General features: G+C 36.7%; 1 protein-coding gene across 1 annotated transcript in view; it reads right to left on the bottom strand.

The window, feature by feature from the left end:
- Nucleotides 1-3035: 3035 nt before the first annotated feature.
- MTDH (metadherin) overlaps nt 3036-14053 on the bottom strand; it is a 34596-nt gene continuing 23578 nt past the window's right edge. The window contains exons 10-13 of the mRNA XM_054058581.1: nt 13534-13653; nt 11291-11410; nt 6854-7010; nt 3036-5924 (exon numbers count right to left, since the gene is read on the bottom strand). Coding sequence (XP_053914556.1) covers nt 5854-5924; nt 6854-7010; nt 11291-11410; nt 13534-13653 — 468 coding nt within the window. The 3' untranslated portion in view covers nt 3036-5853. The remainder of the gene's footprint in view (nt 5925-6853; nt 7011-11290; nt 11411-13533; nt 13654-14053) is intronic.

The raw sequence follows: 14053 nt of genomic DNA on the forward strand, positions 1-14053 counted from the left end.
AGGAAAAATTTCTTTACAGAAATGGTTCTGAGGCACTGGCAGAGGCTGCCCAGGGAGGTGGTTGAGCCACCATCCCTGGGGATATTTAAAAGACAGGTAGATGAAGTGCTCAGGGCTATGGTTTAGTAGTGGACAGGTATGGTTGGAATCAATGATCTTGAAGGTCTTTTCTAACCAAATGATTTTATGTTTGATGTTAGGATATTTCAAGCTTACAGTCAGGGAGCGATTACCTTGAAGTCCTAGTTTGCCTGTTTGTTATGAATAAGCAAGACGAGGAACTAAAAGATGTACCATGAATGAAGAAAACAAGAGTTCCAGCATGTACTAGATGTCCCAAATCCCTCCGCCCCCAAGGCAAGATTTGTTGTTCATACAGGGACTAACACCTGTTTCGAGTACCCCTTCTTTTCTAAGGCAAGCACAAAGCAATAGTGGTTGACACCGGTACAACCACATTTGGGAGGCTCTCAGGAGTTGTATTGTGTGCAGATTACATGACAAGAACAGTGAGGGGGCTCAAAGAGAGAGTGAACAAACAACCTGGGCTCCTCTCAGCCTTCCATAAGGCAAAACTTTCCATTTTCAAGGCAGTGAAAGATAAGAAAATACCTAAATCAGTGTATAAAAATAGGGAACTCAACATAGCTGTTCATTGGCAAACTGATTTTTCACTTTTAGCTAGTTTGAGCTATAAATATGATAACTTTAGATCAGGACGATTTAACTCTAGCAGCCAACCTAGAATACAGACCATAGCTTTTTATAAATTGTAACGCATCTTTGTAATCATGTCCTTCCCCTTCACATCGGGAAAATATTGCCTTGTTTCTAGTAAGCAGGCCATCAAACTAATGCCGCATGATTGCTTTCTGCTAACATAAGGTCAGATCTAAGCTTCCAAGAATTGCAACTTTTGAGAAAACTAGTTCCATAGCAATTTCAGACATGACTGCAGATATTTCTCACATACAACAGCTGCGTACGTGTACAGGTGAAACTGTGAAGCTACCTATAATGCTTTTGGAGAACTCCGTGAGCAGAAGCAAAGCTTGTACATCTCCTTGGATGTACACCCAGCCATTAACTCCAGCAGCAGAGGGGCCACCAGTACATACAGCTCCTATTACTATGGCTGTCTAGGGCCCAGAACGATACATATCTCCAAAGCCACGTGCCAGGCACTACCCAATGCTGACAGCAAGCGTAGGTCTGGGGAGGAGGCAGTGTCAGCTGCTGGGAAAGCTCGACATGGGGCTCAAAAAGGCACCTGCACATGTGCCTATGCAGGTGCATGGTGGCATACACTGGCTCCAGCACTTCTTACCATGGCAAGCTGAAGGAAGAACTGGTTTGACTGAGGAAATAAGAGAAACAACATGCAGGGTGACTGGTAGTGGCAAAATCACCAGGTGTGCTTTCAGGCACTTGTCACTCCTTTGCTGTAAACTTAGGTCACATCAGCTCAAAGCAAACTGCTCTAAGAGTAACGTGGTAATAAAATGCTCGTTCTAGGTGGCTGAACCTCCCCAGAGCAGTCGGACCGGGCTGCCTCCTCTTTAGCATATGCCTCTTTAAAAGACACATTAAAGCGTGGCTGTAAAAAAAAAGCGATTGCAAGTTACAGTATCACATCAGAGGGGTGTTCTCTCCAACCAAGACCTTCACTTGCAGGTGTAGCTGGAGGCATAACTTTGCTTGTTGGCTACATAGATAGGAATGGTCAAGGAAAGAGTATAGTGGTGAAACACAAGCTATGGCAGACTTAGACAGAAGGGCCTCTGGAAACAAGGTCTCTGAAGAAGTATTTGGTTTATATTTGAAATAAAGAATCACTTAGCCCCAACTCAGAGCCTACTGAACAGCTAAGTGGAAACACACTGTGTGTAAGAGACTTGCTGTCCCTGAGAAACAGGGAACCACAGTAAACCAGTTAGTTTTACCAGTTCATTGTGGTGATCCGGTTCTGAGTGGTCCATGACTTACCCTTTGCCATGGACTGAATTGGAAATACTGAACCAACTTAAGAAACCACCTGATGCTACAATCAGGATAGAAGTATTTGCTTTGAGCTGCAGATGTTCTCAAGCATGTTTGCGTTGTATGAAACCCTGAAACCAGGATTTCATGGTAGGAGACATTTAAAATGCATTTTCCAGAAATTAAAGGCATCATAGTTTCAGTAAAGAAACAGGTTTTTTTTTTCAGTGAACCAGAAACCTTCAGCTTGGTCCAACTAACCAGATACTTAAAAGAACAGGAATTCAAGTCTCATAGACTAAAGGGACCCAATATGGAGACCACATAATTTTAGCAATTCAAGCAACTTTCACCAGGCACAGTCTGTGGATCATTAAAAGCAATGAGCAACAGTACAGGAAACCGTAATTCCACACACAACCCCTCCCCCCCCATCTGACCAAATACGAGTTCTCTCACTTTGCTCCCAACACTCATTCCAACTAACAGCAGTCCTGCAGGGACTAAAACCTGTAGTGACACTGCACTACTTTCCGGAACTATTGGCCATGCAGCCCTTCCCAGTCCCGTCACCCGTGTCCTACCCCCAATTCACTCAATTGATGGTCTTAGTTCTTAAATGAAGCAATTTGCTTGGATTTTTCACAGTAAAATAGTTTTAGCAATGTTTTTCAGGAAGTAACAGGTTGAGTTTTTTTTTTTTTTCCACTTACAGCAGAACAAAGCTATCTTTCAGTTCTGGCCTGGAAAACTGAAACTTTGTCATTCATTGGTACTCAGCTGTTACCAGGAGGAGTCTCACCCATGTACAGGTTGCTGCAAGAGACTCACATTTTTGAACAACTGTAATCTTGACTAGCAACCAACCTGAGTCATTTAAAGACAAAACAACTATGATTAATAACTGCTTAAACCATGTATTCTCATGTCTGCACTTCTCAAAAGCCTCATTCACAGGACAATCCCATAGCTAGGAACTACTAATAAGGCAGTTTCCAGTGAGATACAGTTCAGTTACAACACAACAGTACTAGAATTAGTTCTATAAAGTTTGAAATGTTTTTAATATGTACATTCTTTCTTAGTAAATATTAGAGTAGTGCTTTTCCTTGCACTCTTTTCTTTAGACTTCTAAAAGGGCATCAGAAATACAGTTTTCACCCCCCTTCAAACCAATGCACAGTTGCTACCTTTGTAACAAGTACATATGAATTCTGTACACCTCTCCCTCCCCAAAAAAGAAATAAAAATATGCCATGATTATCCAATTACACATCATCACAACAAGTTTAAATTACGCATACAAATAATTCCAGAGTATTTAGAAAACCCCAACATATTGGATTTATGAAACAATTCCATGCATTCAACAACAACAAAAAAAAAAAAAAAAAAGAAAGAAAGAAAAAAGAAAGAATCAAAAATTGAGTTTCTTTAAATGGTGTTTTCTCTTTCTATCAAAGTACCAAAGTCTGGATTCAGTGTATCATTAAGACTAACCACTGCTTGAGTCATAGAAACATGACAGTACATATATAATCAAGTTTCTACTTATAGACAAGATGCTATACAGTTACTACTTTTTTAATGAATGTCAAATAAAGCAAGACATTGAAACTGCACAGTAAGAAGACTGTAAGAGATGCTGCTAAACAGGTAACGTTTTGAAAGGAAGGCTATGTATTTATATGATCCTGCTTAGTAGTAGCAGTTAATTAGCAGGGTTCCTATGTTGTTAGCTACTTCATTTCTTTTTTCCAGAATGACAAACTATTCAAGAGCTAGAGTTTACTTAACCCAGAAATACCAACAATTTTATCTTCAAAAGGAAAAAAAAAAAAAAAAAAAAAAGAATTTATGCAGTGGACGCCCTCGGGGGCAAACTCTCTCATTACATAAATGCTTCATTTTCTACAAATGAGGTTTGTAGCACAACACACAGTTTGGAAACACATTTTGGACATACATTACAAACCTGAATCCAAAGGGTATTTCTTTTTAACCTTTACTATGAAGACAAGTAAAATTAAAATAGTATTTACATGCAAAGGACTCTGCATGATTTTGTAATTTGCTATTTTTGTGTTTGCCTTAAGATATTCCTTCAAACACTGTACTTCAGTTCTAAATTTATTTTACACAAACCTTGGCAGGTACCAGACTCGGGCATTATTACCTTCCAGGAAATAAATCAATACTGTCAATATGCTTGATTTATTTTAACAGATCAATTTTGAGCGTCACATGTTCCTGATATACAGGGGTTAATACCTGTGCAAGTTAGTATCCATCATCCATTTATTAGGAAAGCTCGCCATGAGCAAGGTGCATTTTCAGTACAATTAAAACCAGCTCTCCATGTTAACTATTCTCGCCTTGCAGTACTGTTGAACTGCAGTCAACTACAGTAAGACAGTACAATATTGTTGATCAGTACCATGTGTTACAGCTGTTAACAATTCTGTTTGTGCCACAAAACCGAAATTTAAGAAAATCTTGGCTCTTCTTTAACCGAATTTACCAGGTGATGCTGATTAACATCCTTATCAAACAAATTTTTGTAAAGGCTATTTACAGTGTACATGGCTGAGCATGCACCTTAGAGACACAAACACATCTGCCAGTTTGATACCATGTAATTATACAGTGCCTGAAAATGACAACATATCTTAAACACCATTTTAATCAACAGTTTCAAGCGGGAAATGGTCTTTATTTTACAACTGCTATACTTCAATGGATTTTTATTTTTTATATAAAAACACTAACTCCTGTCCAGAAGTCTAGACACATTCTACATACTACAGGTTAAGGCAGTAAAAAAATGTGTTCCTGATAACTGGTCTTGACAATGTCAATTAAAGCTGTCTGAAGCCACTCCATTTCTCCAGCAGATCTTTGAAATCCCAAAAAAACTGTGAGTGAAAAAAGTTCACTTTGCCTTCTTCAGATTTACAGTTAATAGAGAACAGAACAGAATTGGGTATGGCAGAAAAGAATTGGGTACGGTAAGTCAAAAAGTATTAAGGGAAGGGATGTTTGATTTCAAATTATTCCCTAAGTTTAAAAGTTGAAAGGATACAGTTTTAGATGGGAGTCTGAATCAACCTAGAATCACAGGGAATGAAGAAAACCGATTTTATGCACATTACTGCATTCTTAAAAATATACTTCAACAATTCAAGTAAGGTAAGAGACATTATCAAAAATAACTTCATGAACCATACTCAAGTTTCAAATCACATTCTCAAACTTTTAACCCAAAGCAGTTTTATTGTGTTAACTTCATATAATAAACCATGAAGGTCTGACTGTACAAATGGTTAATGATTTGCACTTGTGATTCCTGTAACAGCTAGCAGACTTGCTAACCAACTTACTGTAAAGATATGGCAGATTATGTATTTAATCAAAGCACTTTGATTTAGGCATGAAACAAATTCAAATGGTTGACATTCTGTGCTTCTAATGCATCACTCAGAAGAGAGGCAAGAAACACTCACTATTGTACAGACAATTATTTTTACAGAAAACCTTTCCTTGAAATTAATCTTTTATCCGCAGCTGTAGATGAGAGTATAATCTGTTGTAAACAGGGCACTGTGTTGTAAAACCAGTTTTTTTAATTAAGATCTCTCCAAAAGTTGGAAAAACAGACTCTTCAGAACGTCTTTCAAATGTAGCATGTTCTGTTTGCTATATCATAAAGTTACTTTCCTTTGATTCCTTTTTAAAGATGTTTGCATTCACAGCAGTTCTGTTTTTAAAAATTGTTTGAAATTTATATAAAATTCTGTACATGTTCACAAATTATTGCATAAACAGCATAATCTTCATGACAGTATTCAGCAACACATGTCCATCTCAGGAAGCTCACGTTTCCCTTCTTGCTTTTTTCTTCTTTTTAACTTGTTTAGGGGACTCCCAGCTTTCTTCAGACTTTGCTAAAAACAAAACATAACTATGGTGTTAGCACTGAGAAAGCTTACACAGAACTGACTTAAAATCCTGGATAGTACATCCTATAGTCTTACGAAGTTACTCAGGACAATCAACTAGCACAATTTTTAGAGAGTCCTATTTACCTGCAAGCCCAAACAGGCTAATTTGAAGTGCTTCAAAACTACTTTTTACCACAAATACAAAAACTGAAATGCAAAAGAAGTTATTCATTTTGTTAACGTAATGTTTACAGAAAGGTCATTATTATTTTTTGGCTAACTGGAAGCAATGTTCATGAACAAAACTGACACTAATCGTTCACTGTTACCACATGATACTTAACGGTTAAAAATAGTGTAAGTGACAAGTGAGAAGATTAAAATATGTGAGGATGTGCTTGCATGGAATCTATAATCAAATAAACTACACTGCCCTAAAACACACTGGCTGCCAAAAGTGGTAAATCAGGTAAAGTATTTTATATGTCGAATGTAAAAGATGTTCTTTCAATTGCTGAGGCATGAATCAATCAAAAGCCTTAATCTTTCAGAACCAGAACAGAAAATTGTAAGTTGACACACTGACTTGAAATATTCTGTTGTTTAACCTACTCAGAACAAAGAAGCCAATTGTTGCAGCTAAGTGAGACTAATATTATGAAATCATCTAGTTTCTTCTACAGTCATTAAAAACAGCCAACAGAAATTTTCAGTCATTCAAGCATATGAAGACAGTTCTTCCTCACAGAGAAAGCACATTTCTCAAAGTACTTCAACAAAAGCTAAGCTATCTTGGTATATAAATGAAATTAAAAAATACTAGAGGTAGAACTCTACATCCAAAACTCACTGCAAATCATTCTGATTACTTATGCCCTACAGGGAAAAACTATACCTGAATTCATAAAAATGAATTGTAAAGAAATACTTACTCTGTGGAGGAGGCACACTGTTTTGCTTAATACTGGAACTAGAAACATCTGTCTCTTGCAGCTTCTGTGGCACTTGGGAAGCGATCTTGTCAGAATCGCCCTCTGATACAATTACAGATGGCTCAGTAGGAACAGCAAGTGAAGGAGCCTCCTCAGGCTATTTGAAAAATAGGAATAAATTCCAAAAGTTTAAGTCATGCAACAGTAAAACTCTTATACAGGGCTATTACGGCACTATACGTGGCAGCTGCTGGAAAGATGGCATTGACAAATTAAGCAAGTATTAAAATCCCTTAAAATTTAAAATCAAGGCTGCAAGACTATGACTGCCATCTAGTGCCAAAACTTTTAGTTGCATACAAGCAAAGAAAATGCACATAAAAATTCTTCCTAGTATATATGACATGCAACAAAATAGAGAATCTACAAATCACTAAGATCCTACAAAGATTCTAGGATACATATTCAGAAGAGATACAAGATGGTGATACGTATGCATTTGGTTGCAGGGCACACAGAAAAGGTGTACAGGTCCAAGTATGCAAGTCAAATCAAATTAAATCAAACTTAAAAATACTTAGAAAGCATTTGCAGTCATTTCCATCAACTGCTCAAAACACTCCGTATGCTTATATTACAATAACAGAAGTTTTCAAAAGCAGTCAGAAAGTATTTTGGTGGAAGCTACTGTAGGAATAACTCAAGTAAAAGACATTCCTAGTATCTTCCAATTATCTGATCTATCTGGGCACACGGGAGGAATAACAAATTATAAGGGTGAATTTGTTTTTAATGAAGACTTAATTAAGTCTGGTGAAGGGGCTGGAGCACAAGCCTTATCAGGAGCAGCTGAGGGACCTGAGGTTGTTTAGCCTGGAGAAAACGAGGCCAAGGGAAGACCTCATCACTGTTTACAACTGTCTGAAAGGAGGTTGTAGGGAGGTGGGCACTGGTCTCTTCTCCCAAATGACAGGTGACACACCGATACGAAATGGCCTCAAGTTGCCCCAGGGGAGTTTCATATTTGGACATCAGGAAAAATTTCTTCCCCAAAAGGGTTCTTAGGTACTGGCAGAGGCTGCCCAGAGGGGTGGTGGAGTCTCCATTCCTGGAGGTGTTTAAAAGATGAGTGCTCAGGAATCTGGTTTAGTAGTGGACAGGTACAGTTGAACTCAATCTCAAAAGTCTTTTCTAACCAGGCATTTCTATGATTTTTTGTAACTGCAATTATTTTTCATCTATTTTAAAGGTTCCCACTAGAGAAGCAAGATGTAACTGTAATTTACTATGGGGCACTTATTGGAATTGAAGTACAGTAAAACAAGTCAAAAAGCAACCCCCATTTTGATATTGCAATAGGAAAAACCAGAAAACACACACATGATCCCACAACAGGTGACCTACTGACAAAAAGCTTCAAGTAAGAGCGTATTAGAAAACGGTGCCTCTGCCAAATAGTAACCCACAAACTTTAGGATGTTATTAAGAAACCATGGCTGTAGTTGTGCCACAACAGCCAGGACAAGCAACTATCCCAAAAGAACAGTGAAGTCTACATCCAGACCTTGATGTGGATGTACACCTATCCTAGAGTATAACTACCAGTTTGCACTGTTTTGATCACTGCAATATAAGCATTTCAAAAAATTTAGTTAGAAAATAAAAGGAAAAAGATCCATTTTACTTTTCTTTTCAACCATATCACACTGAGCAAGAAGTTAAACAACTTTAATTAAAAAATCCAGCACATGCATTTAGGCGGCAGTTCTCTAACCTTTCATAAATAGAGGAGTCTGCTGTGCCCTTATACACCAATGCAAACAAGTTTTTAAATAACTACAATTGCAATATTTCTCTTCATGTACTGAAAATAGGGTAGTCTCGATTTTTTTACAAATATCAACCATGCTGACAAAATGAAGTCACATCCTACAAGATTTTCAAGCTTAGCCAATATAGTTTTGTTAGGACAGAGTTATTATCCACCTGCAGGGAAAGCATTTAAGTCAATTAAGACTTAAAAGGCACACAATTGTCTCAGGTTGACTAACAAACGTTGTGGCTTGAATGTTAAATCATTAGTATTACTACAAATGGAATTATACAGGTACATCCAGCATTATCTGGACACTGTTCCAAATACCATATTTCCATCTGGATTTTGGATAAAGGCAAGTGGATACTGATACCAAACATTAAGAACTGGGAACTAATCTTTGCTAGGATTTTCTGTCTTAATAAATCAGTTCAGAAAGGGAACCTGAAGCAATGAGTAAAGCCTATTTGATGACAGAAATAGTCACATGCATAATTCCAAAATTTATTAATGAAGTAGTGACTTGTGAAACTGTCACAAATGAAGGATTTCCAAAGATATGCTTTCATTTAAAACCTGTGCCTCCTGATAAAATGCCAAAAGGTTCCCACAAAGCCCAATGTATCATATAGGAAAAATATTATCACCAGAAAAAAACCAACCCAGAAGTCCTCAACATTCAGCTGTTTCAGGTCTTCGTGAGGATATTCTGGATAAACTGATATTAGAGTAAAAAAGTTATTTTCCTGAAACTTGGTTCTCATATTTTGGAGCATTTGCTCAAGAGTAGATTACCTATCCTGGAAGCCTAAGTCATTCATTTTACACATTAGTCACAAGCCATTTCTAATTTTTTTTTTTTAAACAGTCAAGTCAAACAACATCAGAAAGCACCTCTGCATGTGTAAAATAACAATAAAGCCAAACCTGACAGCAAAGAGGCTTGATAAAGACTGCTAGATCATCTGCATTGTCAGATACAAAGATTCACAAATTGTCCTCTATCAGGGCCAACTAACTTCCAGAAAATGTTGTTAATTATAGTTTTGTTTGGCCTTTGCCCTCCCACCAAGTTTAATACAGACTATGTCTTGTTTCACAAAGTAGCCACTAACACAGCTATACATAGGCACACATATAAACAGATTGAATTTAAGACTCAAGAGTAATGGGAACACTCAGGCCCCCCAAAAATAGTGCATGGTGTAAGTCTACATCAGAGCTGATTCTATCAAATCACCGTGAAAGCTGTGCATGGTTTTAAAGATTAAATGATTAAGTAAAGTCTACTGAACGGGGATGATATTTTGGCACCTTGTGAGGAAAAAAAAAAAATCTAACAGCAGATCCAAAGAATCATTACATGTAGTTGAAAATTATTTCAGAAATCACTTCCGATTTCTAAACAGCAAAAGATAGCCTTTTGGGACACACTAGCACACCTCTTTCTAGATGTCAAAACCACCCTGATGTCACATAATCCAAATCTAAGTTCTCCATCTCCCATTTTCAACTACGGCCTCCAACACAAAACAGTGTATATGCTTTTAAGATTTTAATTTTTCCTCACACTGCCAGGAATAAAGCCACTTACCCATACAAGCAGACATCTTTTTTTAGATAAAGCTTCAAAAGAACTAATAAACCCAACTTTTTGTTGCTAACCTTGAATAAAGGTTGACCTGAACTTAAACTACATAGTTATAGCAAAAGCCTACTTCGATGTAGGATATTTAGAATAAGCCAAAAGTATGCCTGAATGTGCTTTTCACTACACTTTACCGGTAAACACTTTCTGTGCTTTTTCTTTGGTGACCTGCAGCCTCTCATAAAAAGATTCCATTCTAATAGTTTCATTCGAATCTTAATACCTTGTTATCTTTATAAAACAAATGCTTCACAATTAAGATGTAAAACTCAATGTTCTGACAGATATTCTGTGGTACCAAACTGCTGTCTCACTGGTATTTTTTACTCCTTATGGAACACAATATCAATAGCACTAGAAATATTAAAAACTTCTTCATATAATGTGATGCCTGTGGGATAACAGTACCTAAAAAAGCAGCAGGTTAAGAGAAAGATTAAAGAGAAATTTTATTCTCGAGAATTTGTTTGAAGTGTGAGCTGAAGTAGTCATTTTATGAATTGATTCAAATAAAGACTTCTTATTCAGTCATTAAAATTAAGCTCAGCTCAGCCATAAAAAAATCAAATTTAGACTGTACTTAGGTCAGAATATGCTAAGCTTGTAATACTTCATTCTGTTGCAATGAAATAGTAAAATATGCTACTAGACTTGTGCTCAGACCTATTAGTCCTTAGCTTTACAGAATTCAAAGTTTAAAACTATTGCTTGAATACTCAGACAACAACATACCCTGACAGTCACGGAACAGACTACCAATTTAAAAGATATGGCTTTTCACAACAGACATACTTCTTAAAACTCGTAACTTACCTAGGCCTAAAATTCAAGCTCTCCATTATCCTTATATTAATAAATACATAACCTGAAGCAGTATTTGTAGTGTAACCATATCTATGCAAATTAACATGACTATGGACTTTGAGCGCTTCCAAATCAAAAGCCATTAACAAGCGCAATTTTGTATCCGTACCTTAGCTGGTTCACTAGTACTTATGGTCTTCAGAGAAAAAGCTGTTTCCTGCTGTGGTTGAACTTTTGAGGTATCCTTCTGAACTTCCTCTCCAGCTTCTCTATCCAGTTCTTCAGTGTCCTACAAAAGGGGGAAGAGGGTGGGAGGTGGGGGTAAAAAAAAGAGCCCGTGTTTCAGTAAGGCTTAGACTTTTCTTCCCTGCGTATCACTTTGGTTGCCATAACTAGCCTCTACAACTAAAAAAAAATAAATCTAAAAGTCTATAGAACAATAAAATACAAAAACACCCACAGAACTCAGTGAAGCCCAGAAAGCAGTACACTATGTGCAATTTACTACAAAAATCCCAGTCTCTGAAAAACTGCACTTCACAGTCCTGTGAAATTATCAGGATGTGAAACTAAACTGATGTTCCTCTAAAAACCTTGCAAAGTACCATGATGAGACTTAACTGCTCTCAATTCTGTTCTGTTACAAGTAAAATTTTTTTAAATACAAGCTCTGCATATTAACCTGTAGGGTTTTCTACCATATATTAAGCTTTAATAATATTTTTGCAACCCAATTTAACCTGCCATTATGCCTGTAAAACAAACCTCTTGGTACAGAAACTGAAAATATATTCAAAGCATCTGAGAGTATCAACTTTAATTCCTCAAACAACCTAATGGTTGAAAGTTTTATTTTGCATGAGAAATAGAGTAGGTACATTTGTTTATGGCACCAGAAGAATCCTGTGGTGGTGAATAGTAAACAGAGCACGGGTCTTCAGTTTTAAGCCACAAGTACCTTCTAGAAACATTGTTCCTTCACTTACTTCCCCTGGAACCTTGTGAAAATGTAGAAAGAATATATATTTGTTCACTTCTACACCTGAAGGGTAGCTTTCACTGTCTCGACAAACATTGTAGTCAACAAATATGAGTGTGAACACTTCAGTATAAATAAGATGCTTTTTAAATGAACATGTACCATTTTCAGAGGATAAATATACAAATTTTAAGTGAGTTTGAAGTAGGACTGGAAGGCTAAATTACTAAATCCCTAAAACAAAGATAACTTATCTGATGTATTAGCAGCTCTGTCTGCTCCTATCAAGCAACATCCCTCAACTTTCCATAAAAATTTAATGCAGAGAAATTATTTTTAAACTGATGATCTCAGACTGATGTATTCAAGGAAAAAGTAACAATGGTTGGACATTAATGTGTAGAATAAATGAATCTAATTGTGTTAATAGAGACAGCAGGATTCCATTTGACATGGACAACTTAAAGCAGCTCACAGGCAAAAGAAAAAAATACTCAGAATGTACTCACTGACCGTAAGATCAAGACATTATAAGCACCTGCTAATACTGAGGATTAATCTTGACTTGCACTTGGAGTCATTGCAGATACCAGAAAAATGACAGATTTAATGACAGCCCTAGTACCCTCAGTTTGAATTTGCCTCCAAGAAACACTGCAAATTGACACAAGCATCCATCTCCACACAGGCAACTTTGAAAGAATTCTATGTAGTAGGAATTTAATCTTTTGAAATTGTTTTAATAAAAATCTCAGACTGAAAACATGACAATCAAAAAAGCAAATTGATAGCAGGAATGACTGAAGTAATGCCTTCCTTCTCTCTCCAATTCACCCAGTCAGACTCAACTGAGCATTTAACATTTCCCGAAGAATGTAAATTATGAATGGCTGTCAACAGAAGCAGAAGTAGGAAGTAGTCTAAGCATGAACTATTAAAAGCTTTTTCCTATTAGAAAAGTACTTGTTTGAATAGATGAAAACATGATTCAATTTCCAAGTGAAGTGCAATCTGCTTTTGCTATTTTTACAACAAATCTGTTCCAATGCAATTCTTCAAAAGCTATTTAAGTAACACAGAAAGCTCCAACAATCCTCATTTTGCAAATATTCATTCAAATCTGACTCAGAGTAGCTCCACCTACTGAGCTAGAGGCACTGATACTCACTATTTCACATAAATCAAGCTACGACAGTACTTCAGAAAACCACTATATTCTCATAGAATTGTACTTTTAGACAGAAATTACATTTCTCTCACTCTCCTAGCTACCTATGTTCGCCAAGGCAGAAGTCTTTCAAAGGACAGGAGATGAAGGCTTCCCACATAGAGGGAAGTTCCTTCTGAAAGCATTCCGAGAGTACAGAATCTCAGTAATTTAGGATAAATTCTTTCTGCACATTTCATGCTTTCCATAAACTTGTTCCATTTACCTGTGTAGGAGAGTTAGCTTCTTCGCCCTGCTTCTTCTTTTTCTTCTTCTTTTTCTTGGATTTGCCACTTGTAGAACTCTGAAGAACTGGCTCTGCTTTTTCTCTTTCATTATCTGAAGCCTTCGTAGGAATGCAAGGGATTTAGCATTTAAAATGACAATGAAACATGCCTTCTATAAACTAAACATTAATTTATAGATATATGGAATTTAATTGCATATAAAAGTATCAATGAACACAATCTTATCTGTTCATTTCATTTCAGGAAGACCACATTCTTTACATACTATCCAGTAGTATACATATAGGATTTGAGAATGAAAAAGGCAACAGAGCACCATGTACTGATGGTATGGAAATGCTGCTTTTCACACAGAGAATTAAATATTATTAAGAAGTATTTATGAAAACAGATCTAAATCCTCTCTCAGCCTACAATGATAAGGTAATCCTTGTATTATTATAAGACAGCAAGATTTAACATGGAGCTAAGTGGCTTCTCTTCTCTCAAAAACAACAT

The sequence above is a fragment of the Cuculus canorus genome, chromosome 2, assembly GCF_017976375.1.
Source record: "Cuculus canorus isolate bCucCan1 chromosome 2, bCucCan1.pri, whole genome shotgun sequence".
In the NCBI taxonomy this organism is placed as follows: Eukaryota; Metazoa; Chordata; class Aves; order Cuculiformes; family Cuculidae; genus Cuculus; species Cuculus canorus.